The following is a 26,605-nucleotide window of genomic DNA, read 5'->3' as shown; positions in this document are numbered from 1 at the left end:
AGAGACACTCACATGACGGTCTCTGCCCAGTTGGTCTTGAAAAATGGCGTTGCGAAATAAAAACTTTGGAAAAAGGACAGTCATTTGATTGTTTCACAATTTTAAGATTTAAGATTTAAGATTTAGAGGGATGAAACCCTCTTTTTAATGGTCACAGATGCAGAGCACACAGCACTCAGTGAAATGTGTTCTCTGCTTTTAACCCATCCTAGTACCAGGAGTCTAGTACTAGGAGCAGTGGGCAGCTCATAGGACAGCGCCCGGGGAGCAATGGGAGTGAGGGGGAAAGTCCGGAGCCTTGCTCAAGGGCACCACGGCAGGGCAGGAGGTGAACTGGGACCTCTCCAAGTAGCAATCACACTCCATTTTTTAGGTCTGGTCGGTGACTTGAACCAGCAACCCTACGGCTCACAGTCCAAGCCCCTACTGACTGAGACACTGCCGGACATATAATGACATTTTGTGTCATTAAATATTTTGCCTGTATTTAGTCATGAGATTATTAATTTCTCAACATCATATCTATTCTTCTACTGTTGCAATAGTAAGCATGTTTGTTTCATTGTTTGTCTTTGCTATTAAGTAGACAAAGTAAAAAGAAAAAAAGAAAATATTTTTGGTGAAACAATAAAATTCCAAAGCCTCTACACTGCCGCTGACCCTTGTCTTTACATACTACTGACCATCTATAAGTATGAAAGGACGGTGACATCACACTAGAATAGCTTGTTCAAATGGTGCTATTTCATCACATCACAAAGTTGATGAAACAGAATAGTAGCAGCTTCATCCTCACACAGCAATAACTTCTCTAATGGTAAAATCCACCCCAACACTAGAAGCGTCTTTTTTTCTATAATACCCCTGGCCTCTTTTTGAGGAATCTCATTGGACACAGGCCTGAAAGGATAAATACTTGACTGGTTTGATCGAGTCTATTAACATTCCCCCTCTTTGTCTTTCAGCCGTGCCCAGCGTGTCCCAGACTACAGTAAGTCATCACTGGCCTCCACACTTTGACAGTTGAGTCTTGTGATGCGTGAAGGACCTGCATATCTCTCTCTCTCTCTCTCTCTCTCACACTCACACTCACACTCACACTCACACACACACACACACACACACACACACACACACACACACACACACACACAGTACGCAGACTACTTTCTTTCATTCTCCCTACAGGGTTTAACAGCACCCTGCACTCAACACCAATCCTTAACTAGCTATGCAAAACACACATATACACTCACTGCAAATACTTTACGACTACTAGGACTATCCCATTTAGATTTATATATTTATGTGTATATATTATATATATTTATATTATAGTTAGTCCAGAAGAGCCCTACTATTAAACTAACTAGCTATGCAAAACACACATATACACTCACTGCAAATACTTTACGACTACTAGGACTATCCCATTTAGATTTATATATTTATGTGTATATATTATATATATTTATATTATAGTTAGTCCAGAAGAGCCCTACTATTAAACTAACTAGCTAACCATTATTCTGGCCTCCTTTGTACCAGATTAAAGACATGTGACACAACATAAACACAATCCATGAAGACGTTCCAATTCACAATAAGAGCATGGAGGGAGTATGGATCTAGTATAAATCGTACAGAGCATTCACAACTAGTTAACCATTCAGCACATTGTTTGCACATCATCAAACCGATTTTAAGGGTCTGCCATGTTACATTCTGATGTTGTGTTGTGTATTGTGCTTGTTGCTGCCAAAACATAACAAAGTATATGCATAACTTAAGAGTGACTGTTGTTGATATCGTGTCTGCAAAAGTATCCAATTTGCATTTTAACTTCATAACTGTTGCCAGGTGAAGACTGCAAGCATCTAAAGGCAGGGAGCAGATAGTGAAAGAGAAGTGCAGACAGTAGAAGAAGAATGCTAAGTGACACAGCACCCCAGGACCGGGGCACCAGGTGTCCTATGTTCTGACCCTGTTGATAAGCATGCACCTACTTGCGTCTCATGTGTCTTCCTCGGGCGTACATGGAGGCTCTTGTTTGCAAGCAATATTTAATCCTTTGAAATAAGAGCCAAAAACAGAGATTGTGTTTACTTGTGTGTGCTATTCATCTAACCCTAACTTGCCATGACAACTTGGGGGCATTTTCACATGTCAACTGTGCACAGGCACCTTGCCAGGCAGACACTCTCTCGCATGTGGTGGCTGCTCTGTGCACTTGCTGCATGGTTCTAAACACACGGGCCATTCTTTGCCTCCCTTTGTTTTGTTTCTTGCTAGCAGCTGCATGTACAACTCTCAGTCGTTGAATCGGTGGGCAAGGACTTATATCTGTGCGAGTTAATAACATAGACGTGGCACCGACTGAGAATGGGCGTGAGGCAGCCTGTGCTTGTTGACAGTGATCATCTGTCTCTTTGTGCTTCCCCTGCTGTTGAGCTTCGGACAAAACCAAGAGGCAGTGCCAGCCACACGAGCCCAGGTGATGCCACAGAAGAAATCCCTCAAACGTGACCAAACAAACATCCACAGGGCCAGTCCGTCCCTGTGGATGTTTGTTTGGTCACTTTTTCACCAAGGTGTAGGACAAGACGTGAGTTACATGTTTGTCACATGAGGACACTTTAGCAGCTAATGTGGGTTGTTGGTCAGAGTGTCTGGCTAAATGTGACCATCTGCTATGATAGAACAAGGATGTACTGCTTTATGCAAAGATTTGATTGGCTAGATCTCCATCTACGAACACAGATATGTATACAAAATATAATATAATACATTTCTAATACAATTATATCTTAGGCTATTCTGACTTAGTACATAATCTGAACACTTTTTCCACCACTGGGTGTCCACCTCTACAAGGTTCAGTACACCCCAGAATATAAAAGTGTTTTGATATTCCTACATAGACGACATGTGGAGGGAGCGTTTCAGACACTGTTTGACAATCTTGCTCTTGAAGCATACCGACCCCTTTAGAATCATATATTCCATAATAAGGCTTAGGTTGCTGCACCCTCGCCGTTTGAATGAATGTAAAATCAATGTGGAGAGCATCACATTTACCTGACTTCTCCCAGATCTAATAGTTTTAGTTGGTCCCGAGTGGACTCCTTTCGCAAGTTTTGTCTTTAGGCTTTTTTGCTTTTGTATATTTTTAATCTGCTCTAGCTTTTCCTCATTTTTGTACACAAATATGTTAATAATAAAGATCCAAGATTGTGTGAAATCGCATATTTTTTGTGAACGTAAAATGTTCTTGCAGGAGGACCCCCAAATGCATGCACCTAAGTCTTCCACACATTTAAGGAAAAAACTGATATCCACAGCAATTTCGTGGAAATCCAGACTTTCAAGATGCATTGTCAGAGAGAACATCTGACCAGACAGTGGTGCCATATATGTAAAGGGCCAGGTAACTGTGGGAAGCACCCGGTGCAGACTATGAATTTAAAAACCAATCACAATCTGAATGTCCAACAACACAACAGCAAGGTATCTAGGATCTTTTGAGTTGTTACCTCACTGTCTCCACTCCATGTCTGTCTCCTGTCTGTCTGTCCAACACTAGAGAGGGTAACAAGTGTTGGACAGACAAACAGATTGTCAGTTGGGCAACAACTCAAACCGCAAATTAAATTGGCCCAGAAATGCAAAGAATAGAGCCAATAGCTCTTAACAGTAATCGACTGTTTTTAGGATATATTTCTCTCAGTTGTCACACTTGTTACTTATGTCTCGTAATGTTGACAGCTGTGATCAATATCCTACTATAAACAACAAATAACAGACTTCTACTTTAACATCCCAGAGGAAATGATTGGTCTCTGGCTCAGCACTGCCTGTGGCACCGCAGATCATACTGTAGCTGTAGCTGCTGAATAATGGGTGGCTACCATTAAAAAGAACAATGTCCCTGTTATGTCTGGAAGCTGCTATAGTTTGCACTGTGTCGTTGTTGGATGCCTGTTGTATTTTCACCCCGGGGATTGGCCACAGTTTCAGTGCAGCGATGAATTCCTGCTTGTGCATTACATAACACTATTGTTACAGATGCAGCTGATGTACTGGTACCACTTTATGTGCTGCATGCAACAGTAAATTAATGCTGCACCGATGCTCTGATGTGATGCAGTTTGTTAGAAGTTGTTTATGAGACACAATAAATTGATTCTGTTCTGTTTTAGTGGTCCATTGTTTATAGATGTAATGGTTTCAGCGCCAATGATTCTGAGACTGTAATCAAAAATGGTAAAATCTCCAAAATATTTGAAACCACCTAAACAAAAGCTGCATTGGTGGAAAACGTATCTTTAAAATGTCTAGCACTGAAATCGAAGGCGTTATTATTATAGTATTATTTTTATAATATATAGAGATTTTTATTTATTTATTATATTTTTATATTATTACTTTAGGTTTTTAGGAATCTTTGAGATGACGACACATAACTGTCAGTGGGCACCACCATAGCTCCCAGTGGACTGAACAGGTGATGCAGTGAATTTGTTTAACTTGGTTACCGATTGTAGAAAAAGATGGACAAGGAGTCAGTGATGTCCCTTGTTGGTTTTATAATGACATTTCAAAACCTGGAGCTTGGCTTTCCTTCTTGACCCCAGACTGTGAACTGCAGAGAGACGTGTTGAGGTGGGTTGTTTGCTTGTCAAGCAGCAAGCAGAGTGTTTTGTTATATTGGACCACTGAACATTTGCTGGCTGGATTCATGGTTCCGATTGCAGAGAGATTAAAAAAGAATGTTTGTTTTTTTAGTAACTGTGTAGTGTAGGCCTACACCCCTAACTTAGAAGAGGCAACCTACCCCCATGAGGTTAAACTACACTCACTTAATGAGTCACCAATGACAGGTGGGAGCTGAGCACAGCCTCTCTTTGGCCCTCTCTCTTGATTTCTAAGAAACTAGTGTATGCTGTTGGCTCTTGCACTATACATCCCATACTGGATCTGTGTGGGTGTCAGACAACTAAGACAAGAAAAGGCAAAGTCAAAAAGAACAGCAGGAGTGTGTAACTGCCATCCAAGACGGCATCAAAAAGCCACCTGTTTGCCTGAACAGAGAGAGCGAGTAGATGAGTGCAGGGACTATGAAAGGAGGACGATTTATTCATTATGACGGGGGTCAGGGGTGTTTTTATGTTTCTCCTTCAAGGCTCCTTTGACTCCTCTGTGTTACTGCTTTTCTGATACAGATGGAAAAAGGGAGCATTGTCTGACTTCAGATTTCACTGCCAGAATGATTTGTCTTTTTTCTGAAGCATTCACCTGGAGCCTCTTTCAATAAGGTCATCTGCTAGGCTTAATGACAACTTGAGTTTGGTTTTGTGTAGTTGCCACCGTCATTTCTACAGGTTATTATACTCTATATATTAAAACTGAAAGTGAGTGCACCTGAAATATTGCTTATAATCCCTACAACTACATTAAGTGAAGCACAAAGTTGAAGCAGGAAGTGGATCTGCAAGGGACAGTTTGGGTAGTAATTCTACTGTTCGTCTTCATTTTCTAGCCCAGATAAGTTCAGTTTATTTAAAACCGTACTGATCATCTGACGTGGAAAGTACAATGTAATCATGACCAGTTGAAAAGATGGCTACAACTACAAAAATGACACCCAAGTTGTATGAAACTGAAGTTTCTTTTTCACAGGGTACTCAACAATTTAGTATTGCACTTCTTCAAAGGACTTGCCAGATACACATTAAAGAAAAACATTTCTAAATCAGAGGCTGAGCCATCCTGACTTTTAGTCTTTGAAATGCCACAGCCGCAGTATGTAATGCAGGCTTTTCTTTCTTTCTTTCTTTCTTTCAAAAATTGTAATTCCCAAGCAACATAACCCAGATGACATCATCAGGTTTGTTTTCTCCTCCAGAGCCACAGAAGTCAATCTACAACTGTTCAGTTCATCCCTGTAGACATGTAGAGAACCTGCAATTGTAATAACTTACAGACTTCTTTATGACAGAATGCCAAGAGCAGACGAGTTAACAATACTTTTTTTATACTGATTAATAATCGAACATTATGTCTCTTATAACTAAAAAAATCAACTGCTAAGAATATGTACAATAATGTATGTGTGATATCTGGCAAGACCTTGGTGAAATATTTTTGAACATATACATTTTTTTGTTAGAGGTTAATGTCACTGAGATAAACCCCATGAATCATCATCATCTTGATAGAGATTGCACACACGCTTGGTTCAACTAATAAAGTGAGTCAACAGGAACTTCCTGGTCAGAGAAAGCCACCCCCAAGCTCACTATAAAGCACTACAGTGACAAAACTGTCATATCACATGAAAATGGTTCTGATGAGTCAAAAATACATCACGGAAAGAGAAAAAAACAAAACATGAATTTTAATATTTTGACAGTGGCGGTAAATGAATCCACAACTGACAGAAGCAATCAGATTATATCTTCGGGTCGAGGCATACCAGAGGATTACATCAGCGGCTACAACTTAAAGGAAGTAATGAGTACGCTGGCATTAGATTTTGAATGTAGCTTCCCCTTCTCTGGTTCCAAGCCAATCTTTGCATGTTTGTGCCTTGGTTTCTTGAACTAACAGTACATCAGCACTAAAACAGGCAACTAACCACCCTCATCATTACAAATTACAAACCGTTTCCGCTTTAAGATGAATCCCCTGAGGCTACCATTGTAGTCTGACGTGATCAGTGATTCTAGGATGGAAAACCCTCTCTAGTTGGCGACAATGCTCTGTCTTCTGAACAACTATTTCCACCAGTATTAAGTAACAAAACCCAACGTGACAAAGACAGAGCCATTTTCCCCTGTGCTGTTAGATATCCTTTACACTATGTGTACGTGATGTGATGATGGGAGCTGAGGTGTGTGGTGTGTAATGGTATTGTGCAGGTACTAAGAGCAGCGCGCCGATAGAATAACCAAACATGAGGAAAACAAATGCAGCTCAAGTGTTAGTTTAGTGACTCATGCCGGCACATGTATCATGAGAAGTTTCCTGTGCCACAGTCACTCAGACATTGGAGGCAGCTTCCCATTGAGTCCAGTTAAGCAGTTTAACAACACACAGGCTGACTGGCTGTAGTCCCAAAGGGCCCTCTAACCCGTACAGAAGAAAACCTAGAAGAGATGCAGCTGCTGATACGCAGTGATACACCTCCACTAACAAGAGGAAATGGGAGCAGATGTATCATTATGTAGCATTACATATCAAGGGTTGTATTGCAGACTGAGCTGTTCAGCTGAGCATTATCCATAAATGCTTTTAATAGGTCAGTGTCTAGTCAGCAAAACGGACACACAGGAAAGTATCTTCAAACCAGTCATACAGCCTCAGTCCTACACCGGCTCATAAATAGTTGGAAACAGCGTGGGGATCAATACACAGGATGACTCAGATTGCACAGAGCATGGCCCTTACAGTCTAAAACAGCCCCTGATGCCCCCAAACCACGTATAGGCTCTGAGATGTAATACTCCAGCGTTCACATACCAGCGCTGCAAAGAGTAAGCCAAGGACAGAGAGGCTGAATGTTAAAGTGCCTCGTCACTTTAGCAAAACACTTTTAAAGCAAAAGGGGCTGAGCCATTACCACCAGCCCAGCACCAGAGAAATACAGAAACAACTCTTATATTGGCATATTTCTTCAGTCGTAAGAAACGTTAGCTAAGGAGCTAACTGCTCCTAGCAACCGCTACTGCAGCTTCCGTGTCGACAGAAAATGTTGTCAGCAGGATTGATACGCCATTCGCTAATGATTGGTTCCAGCAAAACAACACTTTCTGAAGAAATTGCAGTGTGAATGCTGGATGTTAAAAGCTGAATTGGATTGCTAGCCTTAAAAGTTGAATAATATCTGCAATGTAATTATACACACTTGAAATATTCCACATATTTCAAGAAACATTTATGTTGGAGTATCAAAAATGTGAGAATGGGAGCATTAGCAAACTGGCATTGTGTGCTTTCCTCCACAAATTTCTGTTCAGAATTTCCATGGAAGTCAATGCGGCAGTTCATTGGCACTCCTGTCACTTTCAGGCTCACAGTGATTCAAGGAGCAGAACTTTTGCACGCCTGTAGATCGACAGGTGTGTAGGAGAAGACCGAGGGTCAACAATGTGCACTAAAAGAAAGTCCACACTTAACTTGCAGTCAGAGATTTTGAATAATGGGGTTCGGTACACAAACCTTCTTCAGATTATCTTGTTGATTATCCTGCTCACAGCGCCAAATGTGAAGAGCACACATTTTCTTAAGTTTGAAGGTAAAATTATGTATTAAGAGTGAAAATTGTGGGAAAGACATTTTAAGATAATTTTAGGGCTGTCAAAGTTAACGTGATAATAACGCAAATTTGTTTTAACGTCATCCTTTTTTTAACGCATTAATGCAGGCTTTGTAATCAAGCACCCTATTTTATCTCTGAATTGCTACATTGTGAACAACAAACAAGCATTGTAATCGGCAAGGAGAAAGCTAGTTTACATTAGTTGCTACAGTTAGTAGCCTAATCTCTCTCCTCCTTGAAGGATATCTCACCACCTTGACCCCATGAACAGAGGAGGAACGCTGCAGAACAGTCCTGCTTTGTTAAATAACGGAGCTAACAGCTCACGTCATCGGACTGGGGCGAGGTGCCATTGAGTTACATTATGATGCATTCAGGCTCTATTCAGTAAAAATTTGTATTGGGTGAATGTCAATTATAACTTAATCATGATGTGGTCAAATGTAATTTTGTAAAATGTAGTTTTTGGCCAGAAACTTGAATAAATTTAGATGTTTTCACAGCAATATTAAATAGATATTAGAGAGGGAATTATGACCCGTTTAACTTCCTAACACTAGCTCTAAGCAGCTTATAATACATCATTAAAATTATTAATGCCAAGATATTTTTTAATCAAAGCAGATAAAATTTTAATTAAAATACAATAATTTATTTCATTTTATACGAAATTGGTAATCGAGAATCTTGGAATGTTACCGGTATTGGTATTAGACATCTCTAGAAGCAGTACCTCGGAGGGTTTCTGGACAATATTTGTCATTTTTTTGTGTTGTTAATTGGTTTTCAACAACAAAAATACATACATTTGCATAAAGCAAGCATATTTGTCCATTTTCATGTTAATATGAGTATTACATAGTTGAAAAATGTTCCTTTTAAGGTACATTTTGAACAGATAGAAAATATAATTTACCCACTCTAGCTCTGAACATTTTACTCACTAATGTAAAAATCTGAGAATATGCCAAGTTTGAACATTCCTGCCATTCATTTGAATGCGGAAAATCCTGGAAAGATATACCGGTAAATACTAAAAGTAATAACAAACATTTTCAATTGAGCTGAACGTTTTGATGGTCGACTGAAGTTTCTACGTTAAAAAATGTGAAGCTAGTTAAGTGCCAAAAGATGTGACATGTGAATAATGATAAAGAGTGAGAAGTAGGTTGTGACCCAATAACCCCCCTCCAAACAGATATCAGCTAACATAAGCCATATGTCAGGCTGAATGAATACAATAAAAAGCAATGGCAGTTCAGTCTGATTATCAGGCTAATGGCTGATAGCTCTAAATACTACAATGTCCTGAGAGACAAATCCGAGCGCCAGCAAATTCAATCAGTCCCACTGCACAAATTGTGGCTTTAATAGTCTGTCATTATCATACAAACTGAAAACTACCAAGAAACATTAAAAGGGTCCCCCGCAATTTAGAATTACACGTCCATAAAGTGGGAAGAATTGAAGGAAAGAGTCTAATCTAATTATTTGTCCCTAGGATGGGTCCAACACCAAAAACACTGAATCCTACATAATATTATAATAATCCATAATGCAACTGTAACACAACCTCGCTGTTAAAAATGTGTTGTTCCTCAGACCAATATGAAATAATCCTTATGAAATCAGCAGGGCTATTTTCTCAGATTTCATAAGCTCCTCTAGAACCACAGAAGACACTATACAGTTGTTTTCACAGGCTGAGGGTGGTACTAACCATGAAAAGTAAATAGATTGTGGTGTGTAACATTGATATAAACACGTACACAACGGTGCAAGACTTCCTTTTCTCTCTCTCAGATAGGGAGGGAAGAAAAGAGAGAGGAATCAACACTTGTTTTTTTGTACTCTTTGTTCTTTGCTCCTCTCCTCTGTAGCAATGAGCACAGCTACCAGGTAAGAAATCCTCTGGAACCCCTACACACACACACACACACACACACACACACACACACACACACAACACACACAACACACACACTGTTGTGTGTGCAATTTAGGGTACATCAATAGATTTTTGAAGGTCAATCTAAACATTGCCATTTTTGGATTAAAACTTCCTTCGTACATTTGTGGCACAATTTTCAATCTATAAACCTTCTCATAGTTCTCATTGTCATATTCTCAAAAGTTCTCTGAGAGAATTGCATTCTTGTCAGGATGTATAAGGTTCTGAAACAGCAATTAGACCATTAGAGTCAATTAAGGTTTAAAGATTTCAATACAACCAGTGTAGCAGTGTTTATAATGTGCAATCAACCTGCATCACAGCCATTATATCACGAGGATGTCACTCAGTACAACACGTCTGAATTTAAAACCAGTACTAGCCTGATATAATGGTTCAATCATACACCGCCTTAACAACCTTTACACACATATATGCACGCCAACACCATGTCTCACTCGTTGGCAGGTGCAGCCTCTGAGTGGACTGCCAAACAGACAGCCTTCCAAGGCTACAATACAGTAAAGGAAGCCAGCCAGGAACAGCCACCAGCCATGCTAGCACAGCTAGCAGGTTGCATGCACACAATACCAGCCTGCAATGCGTGACACGACATGAATCAATCACACGTTCAAATCATGAAGGCAGATAGATCCCCCCCACCCACACCCACACACACAGACACACAAACAAAGATCCAGGCAAGGACACACTCGTCCAAATCCATTGTCTCTGGGTTTGGCGTGGAAACACAGACAGATTGATCAAAAGACGGATGGAAGGATGGATATGGATATGGATATGGATATGGATGGATGGATGGATGGATGGAAGGATGCAGAGGTAGATAGCTCACCGGTTTGCCTTCTTCCTTTCTCTCCACCTCTTTCAGCACATTATCCAGGCTAAGTGTGTGTGTGTGTGTGTATGTGTATGTGTATTTGTGTATGTGCGGTGAGCCGGCAAGGATGCACACTGCTACATCCCCTCCTCTTCCTCTCTCTGACGATCCCTCCCTCTTTATCTCTCCTCCCTGGGATTTATTTCATTATTTCCTCTCTCCCTCTCTCACTCATTCGTCCTCTCGCTCTCTCCTCACAGCTGATAGAGTCGCCTTGCTTTTCTCTAGGCTGTTTAATTCTGTCTCTGCCTGTTTTTCTCTTCTTCTTCTAGGACGTGTTATCCCCGATGAAGTCGAATCACTGTTTTTTTAGCGTTGCAGGAAGAGCCAAAAATAGAAGAGTAAATGAAAAAAACGGAGTGCCTGCCTTGTATATTAAGAGCTGATATCTGCACAGTACAATGCTCCCCCTCTCTCTCTCCCTGTCTTTCACTTTCACAGTGTCCCTCGCCCGTCTCTGTGTCTTGTGTGATGCAGCAGCACTTTAGGCTCCTCCCAGGAGAGACAGCGGTGCCACACAGCTGAGAGAAAGAGAGGGGGATGCTGGGTAAAAAATGGTGGCAGTGGGAGGGGGAAGAGGAGGGTGGGGCTGTGGGTTGATTGGCGGTGCTTGCTGGTGGTAGGGGGCTGGGGAGTTCAGCCAGATCATCCGGTGCATGGCATGGCAGGGCAGCCTGCACTCAGCGCATCATCCAGGATTTCAAAACCGCCTCCCGCCCTCCATCGTTCTCTCTCTCTCTCTCTCAACACAGAGGGGGGTCTGTTCACTCACACACACATACACACACTTCAAGGCTGAAAATAAGCTGCTTTCAAGGGGCCCTTGTCTATTTTGTCAGCTCTACCTTTTGATCGTGCCTTAAGGACCTCTGTCAGTTTAAAACCACACATTTATGTCCCAATAAAAAAAATTCCTGTATTCTATTTTGTTTAACTAAATTATATGTTTATGTAGATTACTATGATTATTCTACTTTTGAAATGCATTTGTGAGTGGCTTGGGATGCACATGTCAGAACTAGATTATATATATTAATATATAGAATATATATATATATATATAAGTAAGATATAGAACCACACATATATATAGATATATATATACATAATATACAACACTACATATATAGAAAATATATAATATATTATTATAGATAGATATATATATAGATAGACATACACACACACACATAATAAATATAGAATAGATAAATAATATAATAATATATATAATATAATATATAAGATAAGCATATATAATATATAGAAACAACAGATAGAGAGAAGAGGAGTGAGAGATACATACACAATATAGAACACACACATAGATATAAGAGATAATAAAGACACAAGAGAATAGAGAGAACAGAAGAGAGAGGAGACACAACAGAAATATATATAATATATAGAATAAGAGATACACACACACAAGATATAAATATATAATATAGAGATATATATAGAACACACACATAGATAATATATAGATTATATACATATAATAAGATACATACTAATATAATATATATATACAACATACATACATACATTATATACACATATATATTATAATAATATATTATACACACATACATATATATAATATATATCACATACATACATCAATATATATATATAATATACATGACATATACATATACATATATTATATATATATATATAATACATATATATATATATACATATACATACATGCATACATACACATATATACACATTTATACACACACACACACACACACACACACACACACACACACACACACACACACACATATATATATGTTGCCTTGATGTTTCCAAAGTTTTTAGGAATCAAAGCTCTCATTATTCTGAACATATTACAATTTTTAAATAGAGTTTTACCAGACAGGAAGTCAGCCATTTTGGATGTTGTGCTTTATATATTTATATATGTTTGAGGCCTTAAGGTTACATAAGAAACTTTTTGCCCATCTTCAAAATATTTTCATTTGAAAATAACAAATTTGGCTTGGGCGTGGCATATCGGCTCCATGGCGTCCCTTAATTACTTTTAGCCTTCAAACGCATTTCTGATGCCCCTGGTTATACTCGTCAACTTGGTACACACATCAGAACCTGTGAACATAGCGAGAATATAAAGCGATTTGAGTCACGCGTGTTAAGCAGGCTCCGTAGCGCCCCCTAAGGTGTGGTAGGCCGTAGTACAGGGGTCGGGAACCTATGGCTCTTTCGATAACGCGATATGGCTCGCAGACAATTTTGAGCTGACATTTTTTAACTTAACAAGTAATAAATAATTATACTGTGTAATTTTAAAGTAAAACATTTAGCAGCGGATTTGTTTTTAGTTCTCCCCTCTCCTTTCCTCCGCTGTGTGTGTGTGTGTGTGTGTGTGTGTGTGTGTAGGGGGCGGAGCCCCGCCCGTCGTGAGACTGCGCAAAGCAAGCAGTAGACCGGGGGGGGGGGGGGGTTCAAACTCATTCACAGAGGGCCAACATTAAAAACTGGGACTACGTCGAGGGCCAAACACGGTCCACATTTATTGAACAGGGTACACATAAAGTGCAAAAAGATATGGAACATATTTAAGTCAACTGCAGACGGGTTGCTGAGCAGTTCAATTAAAATATCTGAGCTGCAAAGTCGGCAAATGGTCTCAGTTGATCAGCAGAATGCTGTCGGGAACACAGCGGTGGAGATGTTTGTCAGTGTTTGGAAACACGTAGTGACCAAAGTTTCCTTCTGCATCCGAGTCTCCCACAGGCAGCTCGTCATGATACATGTCTGTGATCACACGGCCCTGAAGCTGCAGGTTTAACAGTGAGATGCTTCGTTATGTCGCACAAACAGTCCAGCTCACATCGTCACTTTCGTCCCAGAGATCTGTGGTGTCTTTCCCTTTGCTTTCCAAAAACTTTAATTTCATTCACATATTTAGATTATTCCTCAAATGTCTTTTCCCGTGGTTGTGCCATGCATTGATTTCATTACCCTAACCGGCGGGCCAGTTATGACGGACATATGACATTTTCTCACGGGTCGGATATAATTGCCTTGAGTTTGACACCCGTGCAGTAAACACTGAAACGTGCACATAAATGAGATAAATAACGTAAGCGTTTAGTTTATTTAATAAAAGAGCAATGCAACACTGATACCGCTATTAGTACTCGGAGAAGTGTTATTCTTAAAAAATGCACGCATAAAGTTGCATTCAAATTTATATGGCTCTCAGGGAAATACATAAAAAAATATTTGGCTTTTATGGCTCTCCCAGCCAAAAAGGTTCCCGACCCCTGCCGTAGTAGCTAAAGTAGATAAAGTAGATCCAATATTCAGGAAATTCTGAACGCACATTTCTCTTATCATTTCTAATATATTTTCACATTGGCTTTCATTAACCCAACCCAACAGCAACTGGGTGTGTTTTTCTTGTATTTTATGCAAACAAATCTAGTCAGTTTTTCAAAAATGCTGTTTTCAGCCTCTCAAATATGGAAATGTCCTTTGTTTCTGTTATATATCATATTAAAGTGAATATCTTTTGTGTTTTTGGACGAACAAAACAAGACATTTAAAGTAGTCCACTTGGACTTAGAGAAAGAGGAATGGACATTATTCACAATTTTCCAACATTTTATAGACCAAACGATTAATCAATTTATCTAAATAATAATCTGCAGATGAATCGATAATGAAAATGATGCAGCCCTAGTTGTAACTCCACTTCACATTGTCCAATCTACCCCAAATTTCCCATGCTTGATAAGAGCCCATGCCTGAAGATATCTGCATGCCAATATGGAGTCTTTGTCATAGTCCAACCCACTGGCAACTGAAAGTAATCCTTTGATGACAAACATGATCCAGTATACCCAGAAAGTGAACACAGGAAGTGATTAACTCCTTCAAGCAATGTCCAATATTCATGAAACTTCAGAGCCGTGTCAACCGTCCAATTTGATTTGGTATGTTTTCTTAACATGATGTACTCAACAGCATCATCCTTTTCCAAACCACTGTCTTATTATTCGAGTAGAACCAAGTACTAGTAGTTCAACCAAAAACCAAATGCTGTTCACCTCCATTGTAATGGGGTGGTAGAAAGTCTCAGCGAGGGACAATTCAAAATCTCACCAACGAAAAGCCAAGCTATCTGCATGGCAAGATCCCACATTGGTGAATGGAAAGAGGTTTCAAGTAAAAAAGAAAACACAACAGGAAGCTACAACTATTACTGTTACACGTACAATGTTATATATCACCCACAGAGCACAGCAAGCAAAGCTTAACATAACACATAGACACTAAGTTGTGTGTGAAAGAGAGACTGTATATGTGTGTATCCATCATTACCTACTTACAGAATGAAACTGCTCTTCACACAGTAAACCAGTAGTCTGCCTCAGGACAAAAGCTCAGGGCTCCAATCCCGTCACACACACACACACACACACACACACACACACACGCACACACAAGAACACACACACACACACACACACACACACACACACACACACACACACGCACACGCACACACAAGAACACTCAGGAGTGCAGTCCACATGCTGCTGAAACATGCTGTCACAGCAGAAATACAGGGAGGGAGTGCAGCAAACAACATGGGAGTACATGAGAGAGACACAGCAGCAGAGGCTACAGTGACTAATCACATTTGTTGAATCTTTAGGCTTTTTTAAAATAGCGCTCACATGTATAAACGGACTATACAGTATATGTTTTAGCCCTGTGATGGACTGCTGGCCCGCTCAGAATGTTGCAAGTAGGGATATCAGTTTAGGTCCATTTTGCTTTCGATAGGCCAACACCCATTAACCAGTAATATTTTGAAAATAATATGCAAATTGGAGCAAGAGGAGCTTTCCTTTTACTTTGGCGCTCCATTGACTCAATGAGCTTTGATGCCGCATTTGGAAGCGCTATATCCATTGAGAGGTGGTGAAATTTGCCTTTTATTATTTTTGCTCAACTTTGCTAAAATTTATTGGTGCATTTTGATCAGGTTGGTTGCTCTGATCCATTGCCCACCAACATTTATCAGCTGATTTTCGTTGAAATAGTTTGATCATAATCCCTGTGAAGGCTGATCAGATGACGCATCGATTCTGAATTTAAAACTTTGATTTGATTAATAGTTAAGCACTGTTGTGATAGGATGATTGGATAAACATTTTTACAGAGGGACAAACTAAAATGGGTATTTCAGCTTCAGACCCCCTGGCCTCGGAGGGAAAACGCAGAAATTGTGTGTCTATATTTGAACAAACTCTAGCCTCCATTGCTGACTGACTTTAAAGATGATTGTCCTCCATTTTACCAGTTGGAAAATTGGAAACTCTCAATTTCACTCACTTCACTTGGCTGGAATACATCTCTGGCTGCAAGACTGCATAATCTAACTGTAACTCTGTGACTGGTGTTAACTTGTGGCTGACTCAGGGTTGGTAATGAGACGACAGAATTGACAATTGAGTCTTCTAGAGCTGCTGACTGTCTAACATCTATCAAATGAGTCCAAAGAGGGCTCTCACCCACCTCCACTTTGTGCATACACCAAAGTAAGGTGCCAAGTGTGTGCTTAACCTAGTTTAACAGTGCCATTGGCAGTCCTGAAGGCCCACCAACAGAGAGAGAAAGCAGAACTTATTTACTTACTGTCCTCTCCAGGGCAGGACATGCCAGGCCGCTCCGGGATACTGGGGAAGACTGAAAAAGACAGAAAAGTAAAACAAATTGACGATTTCAATCCGTGGTTGTCAATCTGCTCCTGACGCCAAGCAGAGGTGGGAAAAACAGGCACAGCTCATGAAAATTAAAACCCTAACCCTCGCTCATATGCAATCCAGATGATAAACACCCTGAATTTATATGAATTTAATAATATGTATAAAATGAAATAGTTGCATTAAGTTTGTATGCCTGGTCATTCCTTAAATGTTACGATGCTTGATAAGGTATGTACCTTTCTGTGGTGTTTAAAGTCTCCTTGTTTAAAGTTGTCCATTGTGGCAAATAGTTATAGTTATTATAACGGTACATTTGTTATTATAAATCAAATTAAAAGTAGGAGCTAACTCACCATGCAGCAGTAGTCCAGACCTCTTGGTGTGATTGTAAATACGAAATGCTTCCTCCAGCTCCATCTGGGACGAGATGGTACAAGGGTCCCCTACACACACACACACACACACACACACACACACACACACACACACAATATATACATAAAATCATCTGATTCTTTCTTTCCACTTTGCATGAACATGTTGTGTCTGACTAAATGTTTTCAGGTGTTTCGACCAAAAACAAATCCTGTAAAAATCTTAAGCTCGGTGGGGTTTACCACTCTCTTTGCACAAAACGTTGAGGCCACGCAGTGAATCCAGCCGAGTACATAGTGAATTATTGTGAAGATGTCCCTACCTATTTGTTTTACAATTCTCCCTTAAATGCATATGCAACAAGGAAATACACCATATGTGTCTGGAGTAGAATGCGTCACATCTGCTACATCTGCAAAAGCCTAATACAGGTTCTAAAACCACTGGTCAAACTCACGAGAGGACAGTGGGAATGTTAAGTCTTTCCAGGAGTCAGATCTAGAGGGAAAGATAGTAAATTAAGCCAGCGGTTCCCAACATTTTGGACTTCCCTTCTCACACGTCAATGGGCTGTTGTAGAGTGTGGACAGTGTGACATTTCTAATAAAAGGACACATCATGTGCATTCAGGACATGACAGAGCAGGCAGACTGATGTACAGTATTTGACCGTGAGGCACACCAACCTTCATCATCGATCCACTTGAGTGTGATGGGCTGCTGCTTGGCAACGCTGCACAGCATCCTCACCTCCTCGCACAACTCCACAAAGGTTACCGTGGCTGCCAAGTCTGCGATCAACATGTCCCTGAGACACACACACACACACACACACACACACACACACACACACACACACACACACACACACACACACACACACACACACACACACACACACACACACACACACACACACACACACACACACACACACACACACACACACCCACACACACCCACACACCAAGATTGAGTCACTTTGTCACTTGAAGAATCCACTGAGTCAACCAAAAAAATGTGGATTTTGTTCACTATTGTTGAATTTAAAGTAGACTTCCACTACGATCTGATATTGTGGCCTCACTCCTGAGTTAGCGGTTGATTAGTTTAACTGTTATCTGGCAAAGAGTACTTGGACATGCGATGGGTTTGACAGAGTAAAGGATGTTGGCTGGGTTTGTAGCAGAGTTAATGTCGCACTGACTTCACTGGACATGTCTGTTGTGTGTGTTGGCTCAGGTCAGTCGCAGCAGTTTACCGGCTTGCATTGATGTTAACTGGCGCGTTCTGATTCTGATTATGCAGGTGTTAAATGTTACATGTAGTATAATTCAGCTTCCTCAATATATTTTGCATATATATATATATATATTTTGCATATATATATATATATATATATCTCAGTGCAGGAGCTACAGTGACTGTGTGTCTGACAGGAGTGTGTGTGGCCAAGTGTTTATGGTCAGTGTTTGTTGGACTCTGACAAGGTGGAGCAGAGACAGCTTGCTTACCAGCAGGCATTGCTCCACACAGTCAACACCCACACGAAAAACGATGTCACACACACACACACACACACACACACACACACACACACACACACACACACACACACACACACACACACACACACACACACACACACACACACACACACACACACACACACACACACACTATCTACTTTCCTCTTTGTAGACACAAGTCTTTCTACCTCATAAAGCAAAATGCACATGGGAAAATCTCTCTGTAATCTAGTACTTATGGCTGACCCTTGCACTATTTTCTCTTGAAACTCAAGAGTCCTCGGCACACTGAGGGATTGCAAAGCATAAAGCTTCCTATCAACATGTTGATCTTTGATCCCTCCAATCAAAATGTGTCTGTCACCTCTAGCTCAAATGATGTACAACATTTCCATGGTAACACACACTGTGTTACTGGTTTTCCATCTACTACTACAAATTCCAGTTTTCAATTTTAACTTTATTGTGGGTAACTCCAACAAACCTAATGGTCATTTACCAACAGAATGTGTGGCCGCAGACGAGCGTGGACTAAACCCAGCTAGTGTGTTCCCAAAACTGCTCTGTTGAAGGCTTTAGCAGCTTGTGAGGATATCTCTCATAGGATAGTGGGTAACTCTGCTGATATTTATCCACCAGCCTATTCATCTGTAAATGTGGAGGACACTGCCTTCGGAAGACTTTTTTTTACTGTTAGACTAAAGACATATATTGAAAGTGTTAAATTGCAGTACGGATGGTAAACTCTATGCTGGATTTAAAGGTATAATATGGAACATTTCCACGTTAAAATGTCTGAAAACGACTAGACCTATGTTTTATATTTTGTTGAGTTGCGCACTTACGTTATCCCAAATGTTTCCAACCATTTTTGCACCCAGAGAAATGTGCAACTTTAATTAAGGTAACGCTCAGTTTCATCTGGTCTCCTGTAACGGCGTTGTATCACCTTTGAGCATGCGTCAGCGTTGCTCAAACTAGATGAAGGATTTTAGTCATCGGATAACTGGATCTTAAGTTATCGGAGTAACAAGCTGAGCAAACGTTAACGGCAGCTGAACAGCATCGGAGAGACACAAAAATGTTATCGGGAACCAGCTTTGTTCAGTGTTTTTACCGTTTGTTTTGGAGAGGAAGAGACCTACAAAATATGCTTTGTTATCGAAGTCTTATGTAGTATGTTTATTATTGTTTCATCTTTACTTTGGCCAATGATCAGCAGCTGTTAGAGTTTCTCATTGTTCTGTTCACTCTCTATTAGTGGAACACTGAGGTGTGTTTGGAACAAGAAGAACTTTTATACTCTGGCATAAGAAACAAATGTTTTTGGAAAAGTGGAGAAATGTGTGAAAATCAATTTAAACCAATCTGATGGATGTTAAAAAAAAAGAAATTTTAGCTGAAAATTGGTAAAGAACCTAAAGTAATAAATCATTTTGTTAAATATAAATACACTGATGGCAACTTCTGGCCCCTTCAGCCATAAATTCCTTTTTTCTCAATAAGGATGTCTATTAAATGTCCATATTTTTTGCTAACCACTGAAATGTATCTGTAGCTAAGCACACAGAATGACAAATGTGTCAATGAATGTCTGATCAGATTCATTATCTTGTTCAACTTTTCTTAGATCATGTACTGTACTGTATTCTATATCTAAAGTAATAAAGTTCTTCTACGACTCCTTTTGTTTAGACAACATTTGAGAAGTTTGATTCCTTTTCTTAGAAGAAAAAAGAGCTTTGTAGAAAAGCATACTATATAAGCGTCTTTGAGTTACAAGAAAAGCGCTATAGAAGTGTAATGTATTATTATTATTATTATTATTATTATTATTATTATTATTATCATTATTATTATATAGGGTATTACCGAGCTGAGAGTTAAAAAGCTATTCCGACTCAGTCAGAGTTTTGAGTCAGTAAAGTGCTACCTGAGAAGCAGCAACAGATCTGTCCTATAACCAGTGCAGGTTGAGCTCCGACAGCAGTTAATGTTGTGTGTCCATCAGTGACCCTGTGTCCTGACCATTAGCCCCTACCTACATGCTAAGTGGTAATCTACCTGACTAAAACCAATATAAACTATAGAGCATTCACTTTGAAAATATTTCTCTCTGCCATTTGAAAAACCTTTCCACCGCTAAATATGAGAGAGCAGCACACAACTCATCCTAATGTTATTTTTGAGCTATGAGGTCCTTTAAGCATGCTAACTGGATTAATAAACAATTGAACAAGGTGGCTTTGCATTCTTAGGCTTCAATATTTTACCTTTTCTGATCTTTTAATCATTAAAAGGCAGTGTATGCCAGGCTCAGTATACTGTGCACTCTGTTACTTGAGCGTGGATCCAAAAGGCATTTCACAACATCAATACCTCCGCTATGTTTTCGCTTTGGTTTGTTTGTCTGTTTTTTCAGCAGGATTTTGGGAAAAGCTAGTCGCTCGGTTTTTAATGAAACTTGTTGGAAGGGTGAAGCATGGGCAAATTAATAACCCATCAAGTTTTGGAGCGGATCCGAATCACAGGGCATCACACTATTTATTTTTCACTTCGATATGGCATTTGGCATTTGGCCTTGTCGTAGGTCTGCGCTCTCTGAGTGCCCTCTTATGGCAAATTAGTTGATTTGTAAGTGATCATATCTATATTCGATTCATTTTTTTATTAATTTTTTAAGTAACAAGTGTGGTCACGAGAGCCCCGATAAACAGGAAGGCATCCATTATCAGCTGATATTGCTTCATCTGTGTCGTATCCTATCATTTCAGTGGAAATAACAAGTAATTGCAGTAGAGAAATGCAAAGGATACTGTAGTCTGACATGGAAACAGTGTCCCCACTAAATAGTTTGTCCTCCAGAGAACACTGACAAGTTGATGTTAATGTTTTACACTGTATAATGTCCCAACTTTAATGGAAACTTTATTAATATTGGTCAATATATTCTTATAACGTTTAGTTTTAACTTTTTACAACTTTTTGTGGCATCATTGAATCTTTGTCGGTGTCTAGGGCCATGTTCAGTTGTCATAAAGGAGCCTCAATCACAACAAGGAAGTCTCTTTTCAGAAACTTTCAATGTACTTTGAATGAAAAGGGAACATTTGTATTTGGAACACTTGGCATGGAGCGGCTGGGCACTCCTTTAAAGACAACGCTAAAGGTAACACTCATGTACAGAATGAGTTGATATATAAGAGCTTTAATTCATATATGTATGTATAGATTTTTTTACAGATTTAATATTCAATAAAGCAGTGGCATGATTTTCATAATTATTGGCATTAATAATTATATGGCCCAGACCAACAACCTTATTACCACAAAACTTTTATACATTTATGCCATTTATGCAAATTTTACATTGTACAATGCCGATGCATTGTTATCGGTGTAGGAAAACGTTTTGAAACATTCAAAAAGTAACTTTAACCTAAAATTACTTTTATTCTCATTATGTTGCTGATGCCCCGCAGGTGAGTTTGACATTAGTCGGGTATGCAGGAATGCAGTGTCACTCTGACTGACCTAGCTTGATCTCAGGGACGACCCTACATAACGTTCCTGTACCGTCACATATGTGGAAGTCTCCACTCCACAGGTGTTTCCCCTATCATCGTTACCAGCCGTCTAACAGTCTCCTTATTTCCTGCGGCAAGCTACTTACCCACTGTAGTGTGCTTTAATTTTCACCAACACCGAGTCCAAGTCCATTATGGATCCGTTTGACGCTAGCATATGCATTGTACAGTTTGGGGTAACGTTACGTTACTAGCCCAACGTTAACTGGACAGGCCCAAACCAGCTGTGTCACCCGGTCACGTCAGAGGATAAAAGTTTAACGTTACATAACAACCTCAGGAGTAATGTTTTTGACCAATACTCTCGAAAGAAAACTTGTCGAGCGTCTATGAAGTTTCTTTCGGTTAGTCAACGATAAAGGCTTCTCTGGCTGAGGAGTTGTCAAAGTGGCTTCTATAACATTGACATTTCCGGCTATATGCTTCAAAATAAAACATACTAGCAAAATTATGCTGTAATGAGATACGAGATTAGAGTAGCGCTTTTATTTTGAAAGTAAAACCTTGTAACTCATGATGGCGTGAGAGCAATCTCTGGTTAACTTGACTTGTTTTATGGCTCACTGGTTACCGGAATCCAAATTCACCTGTACCATTGTTTCTAACGGGGCTTGTCAACAAATAATATGTAAAGAATTGTAAACGGTGCATGGTAGCCTAGTCCAGAGTGAGTTTATATCTAATGTATGGAAGGTTGCATAATGCTACTTTCCTTTCCTCATACAGGTGGACTGTCAACTCACGAATGACCTTCTTTATCTCTCTTTAATGTCCTGATCATAGTCCAGCCTTAGAGAGGGGTATCCTCTCATTCCCTGAAATAATTCATTGATAATGTCAAGATTCGATAAAATAAAAAAAATAAAAAAACTTTTCTTTAATGGGGAAAAACAATTTCACGTGTGCGGTAAGAAATTTCTCACAAGAAGAACCACAAAAGACAAATCAAGCACGTCATAAAAGAACAAACGTATTTAATGGACACATGAGGCCTTCACTGCAATAATGCAGCTGTTAAGCGCCACCTGCTGGTTGGTTAATAAACAACTTCAGGAAGACATTCGTGAGTCATTTACCATTCAAACAAGTTATTTCCTTTGTAAAGGTAAAAGTCTGTAGTGTATTGCATTACGTGTGGATACTTTGTTTGAAATTATTATTATGTTAACCAATTTAAAGAATCATTATTATTCACCTTTATTGTAAAACAAATAATTGCAATAAAATGTTGCTAATATTGCACTACATATAAAGTATAATATAAAACTCAGATTATTGGAGTTATAATATATATATATATATATAATAATAGTATATTAGCAAAAAAGCAAACATACATTTTTCACATGTAGTGAAAATATTCTTATTAATCACAGCTGGCTCATGCACCTCCTACACTGAAAAATAAAAGTGGAAACCTTAGGTTTGAAAGAAGATCACAGTCTATAGTAAAAACAAATACATGTTTAGATGACCTCTAGTAAATGTGAGTGTGAAAAATGCTCAGCAAAGCTGTCGTTTTAAAATAAAAAAAATAAAAAGACAAAAACAAAGATCATTATTAATTGCTAATTGATAAAACTCTGCCCTAATGTGTTGCACAATTAACCCTGTTTTGACTTTTGACACTTTCTTAAACAAAAAAATGTTTTTAAAATGTGGACTTCCTCTGCCAAAGATTAAGACAATGTTTGCAAACACAAATTCAGTAATAGTGAGAAGTAATACAACTGAAATGAAGGAAACAACATTGAAAAAAGAATCGTCCAGTTGTTTTGTAGAGGTAATCTTTGTCACTTCAGAGTTTAGAGTTGAGATTGTATGCAGCTGCAGCTGTTGTAATTCTGCATGTTTACTGCATGTTTTAGTTCATTAGTGTTTTCATTTGTATGATGTAACAGCAGTGGTCTGGGAGCCGGATGAGGGGTGGCACCACCTCCATAGAAGACACTCTTGAATGCCCACCAGGTGGCACTGATTAGGACATTATGGGATGTGCTGCAGTAGCCTCTGCTGTTGCTAGGGGACTAATTGCAAATCATTTAAACCTGACCTGAGGCATGCCAAAGTTCTATACTCAGTTAATGTTAAACGGAAGTCACAAAGCTGTGTTCACGTCCCATCTAAATAAATGTGAAATATAAGCTACTGATTACTTATGTTTAAACATTCACTTTTTATCAGGATACTATATACTATATAGCCTGGTTATAGTATTCCTATAATTATACTAACCCTTTCATAGCGACATTTTATATTAAAGCAGAGCAGCTTACCCAGGTCAGCAGCAGAAGCCATTTTGGATGAAATCCATTGAGTTACACAGAAAACACAGAGGGATGAAAGTGATGCAGCAGCAGTCTGAAAGGACTTTCTCTCCCTCTGTCCATCACTCTAACATGCTGAAAGCAGGTAGAGACAGAGGTGAGGGGTCACGTGCCTCCTGTTTTTTTTGTTGGTGAAAAGCACTCTATCTAGCTCATGGTCACCATTCACATTTATCCCACACAACTGTGTAAGCGTAAAGGGTGTAGCTGAACCAGTCGGACCCCACCCTCCTCTCTGTGTCTCTCTAATGGTACAGGAAAGGACAGCCGGAGATCCAGCCAAGAGTCCTGCAGGAGCCTGTCGGTGACATTCAGTATGATGACGTCACACGCAAGTTTATTTATATCGTACATTTCAGCAACAAGGCCAATCCTTTACATAAAACATCAACAGCATTAAGTGCAAAATAATAATAATAATAATAATAATAATAATAATAATAATAATAAAAGAACATTGAAATACACTTGAAAACAGTTATTCAAAATCCAAAAGAAAATAATTCAAATTAAAACAATAAATATAAAATTATTATTATTTGCTACAAAGGCAGCGGCAAACAGAAAGGTCTTCAGCCTTAATGTAAAAGAAGTAAGAGTTGCAGCTGAACTGCCGTTTTCTGGGAGTTTGTTGCAGATTGATGGAGCATAAAAACTGAACTCTGCTTCTCCATGTTTAGTTTTGACTCTGGGGACAGAAAGCAGACCTGAACTGTGTTAAGGACATTTGGACCTATTCCTATAACTGGACCAGGTTACATAACTATCAAACCTCAGTCTCTGTGCATATTTGGAGTCTTTCTGATGGCAAAGCACATACAAATAGTCTTTGGGTCAACTGCCAACCTGCAGAATGCCCCTCTCAGGTCAGGCCGTTCCCTGAACCATCTATAGCTCACCCTGGTTTAAAACCCCAGCTGCAAGATAAGAGTTAAGATAGTCTCAGTGTATTCAGACTGGCGAGGTCAGGGAGATGCTATGACTGTCTTATTTAGAATATGCTGACTAGGATTCGGAGCCATCTAGGTGATCCATCTTTAGGTAAACTATTTATGGAATGCCTTGTTTTAGGAGAGAAAGTGGCTGTTCTCCAGAATGGATGTGTGTATACAATGTGACTGCATCTCTGTATTCACTTGTATTGTTCACTCCTACATTACATTACATTTAGCTGACGCTTTTTGTTCAAAGCGACTTATAATAAGTACAAACAATCATGAGGATACAACTCCGGAGAGCAAGAATCTTGCAAGTACATTAGCTTCAAACAGGTGAAGTCATTTTAAGTGCAGTACAATAGCTCAAAATAAGCCAAACCAATGTATGTTCAGCATACAGAAAAAATAGAATAAAAACTCAACCATTAGGCAGCTGCTAAATGCATGCACTGTTAAAATCAGAAAAGCCAAATCTGATTAATTCCAAACTGAAACCACAAATAACTTAAATAATCCCCTTAAATTCTGGAAAACTATTAAATCAATAGCTGGAAAAAAAAATGTGATAGAGCTTCCACCTTGTATTGTCAAAGACTCTCTTCAAACCTCTGACAAGGCAGACATGCTTGGTTGTTTTAATGAACATTTTATTGCCTCTGGTTCCTTGTTTGAATCTCAGAATATACCTCAAGGAGCCCCTGTTCGCTCTGAAGGTCGTGTCTGTCAGGGTCAACCCTTTACTTTTAGTCCAGTAACAGTCTAAGAGGTGCATAAAGCCCTTAAAAGTTTAGACACAAGAAGATCAGCAGGTCCTGACAACCTGGAGCCAATTACAGACCCATCTCCAAATTGTCTGTCTTAAATAAAGTGCTGGAATCATTAGTAAGTGAACAACTAAAGGACTTTTTAGCGACTAATAATA

At 39.3% G+C, this 26,605-nt stretch overlaps 1 protein-coding gene across 1 annotated transcript in view; it reads right to left on the bottom strand.

The window, feature by feature from the left end:
* The window catches only part of prkcz (protein kinase C, zeta), a 104,812-nt gene extending 82,007 nt beyond the window's left edge, over positions 1 to 22,805 (bottom strand). Inside the window, exons 1-4 of the mRNA XM_029435068.1 lie at positions 22,505 to 22,805; positions 17,989 to 18,110; positions 17,282 to 17,371; positions 16,858 to 16,908 (exon numbers count right to left, since the gene is read on the bottom strand). Of these exons, the coding sequence (XP_029290928.1) occupies positions 16,858 to 16,908; positions 17,282 to 17,371; positions 17,989 to 18,110; positions 22,505 to 22,581 (340 nt within the window). The 5' untranslated portion in view covers positions 22,582 to 22,805. The remainder of the gene's footprint in view (positions 1 to 16,857; positions 16,909 to 17,281; positions 17,372 to 17,988; positions 18,111 to 22,504) is intronic.
* Between the last annotated feature and the right edge of the window lie 3,800 nt (positions 22,806 to 26,605).

The sequence above is a fragment of the Cottoperca gobio genome, chromosome 7 (assembly GCF_900634415.1).
Source record: "Cottoperca gobio chromosome 7, fCotGob3.1, whole genome shotgun sequence".
Lineage (NCBI taxonomy): Eukaryota > Metazoa > Chordata > Actinopteri > Perciformes > Bovichtidae > Cottoperca > Cottoperca gobio.
This window is presented reverse-complemented; position numbering and strand designations above follow the sequence as displayed.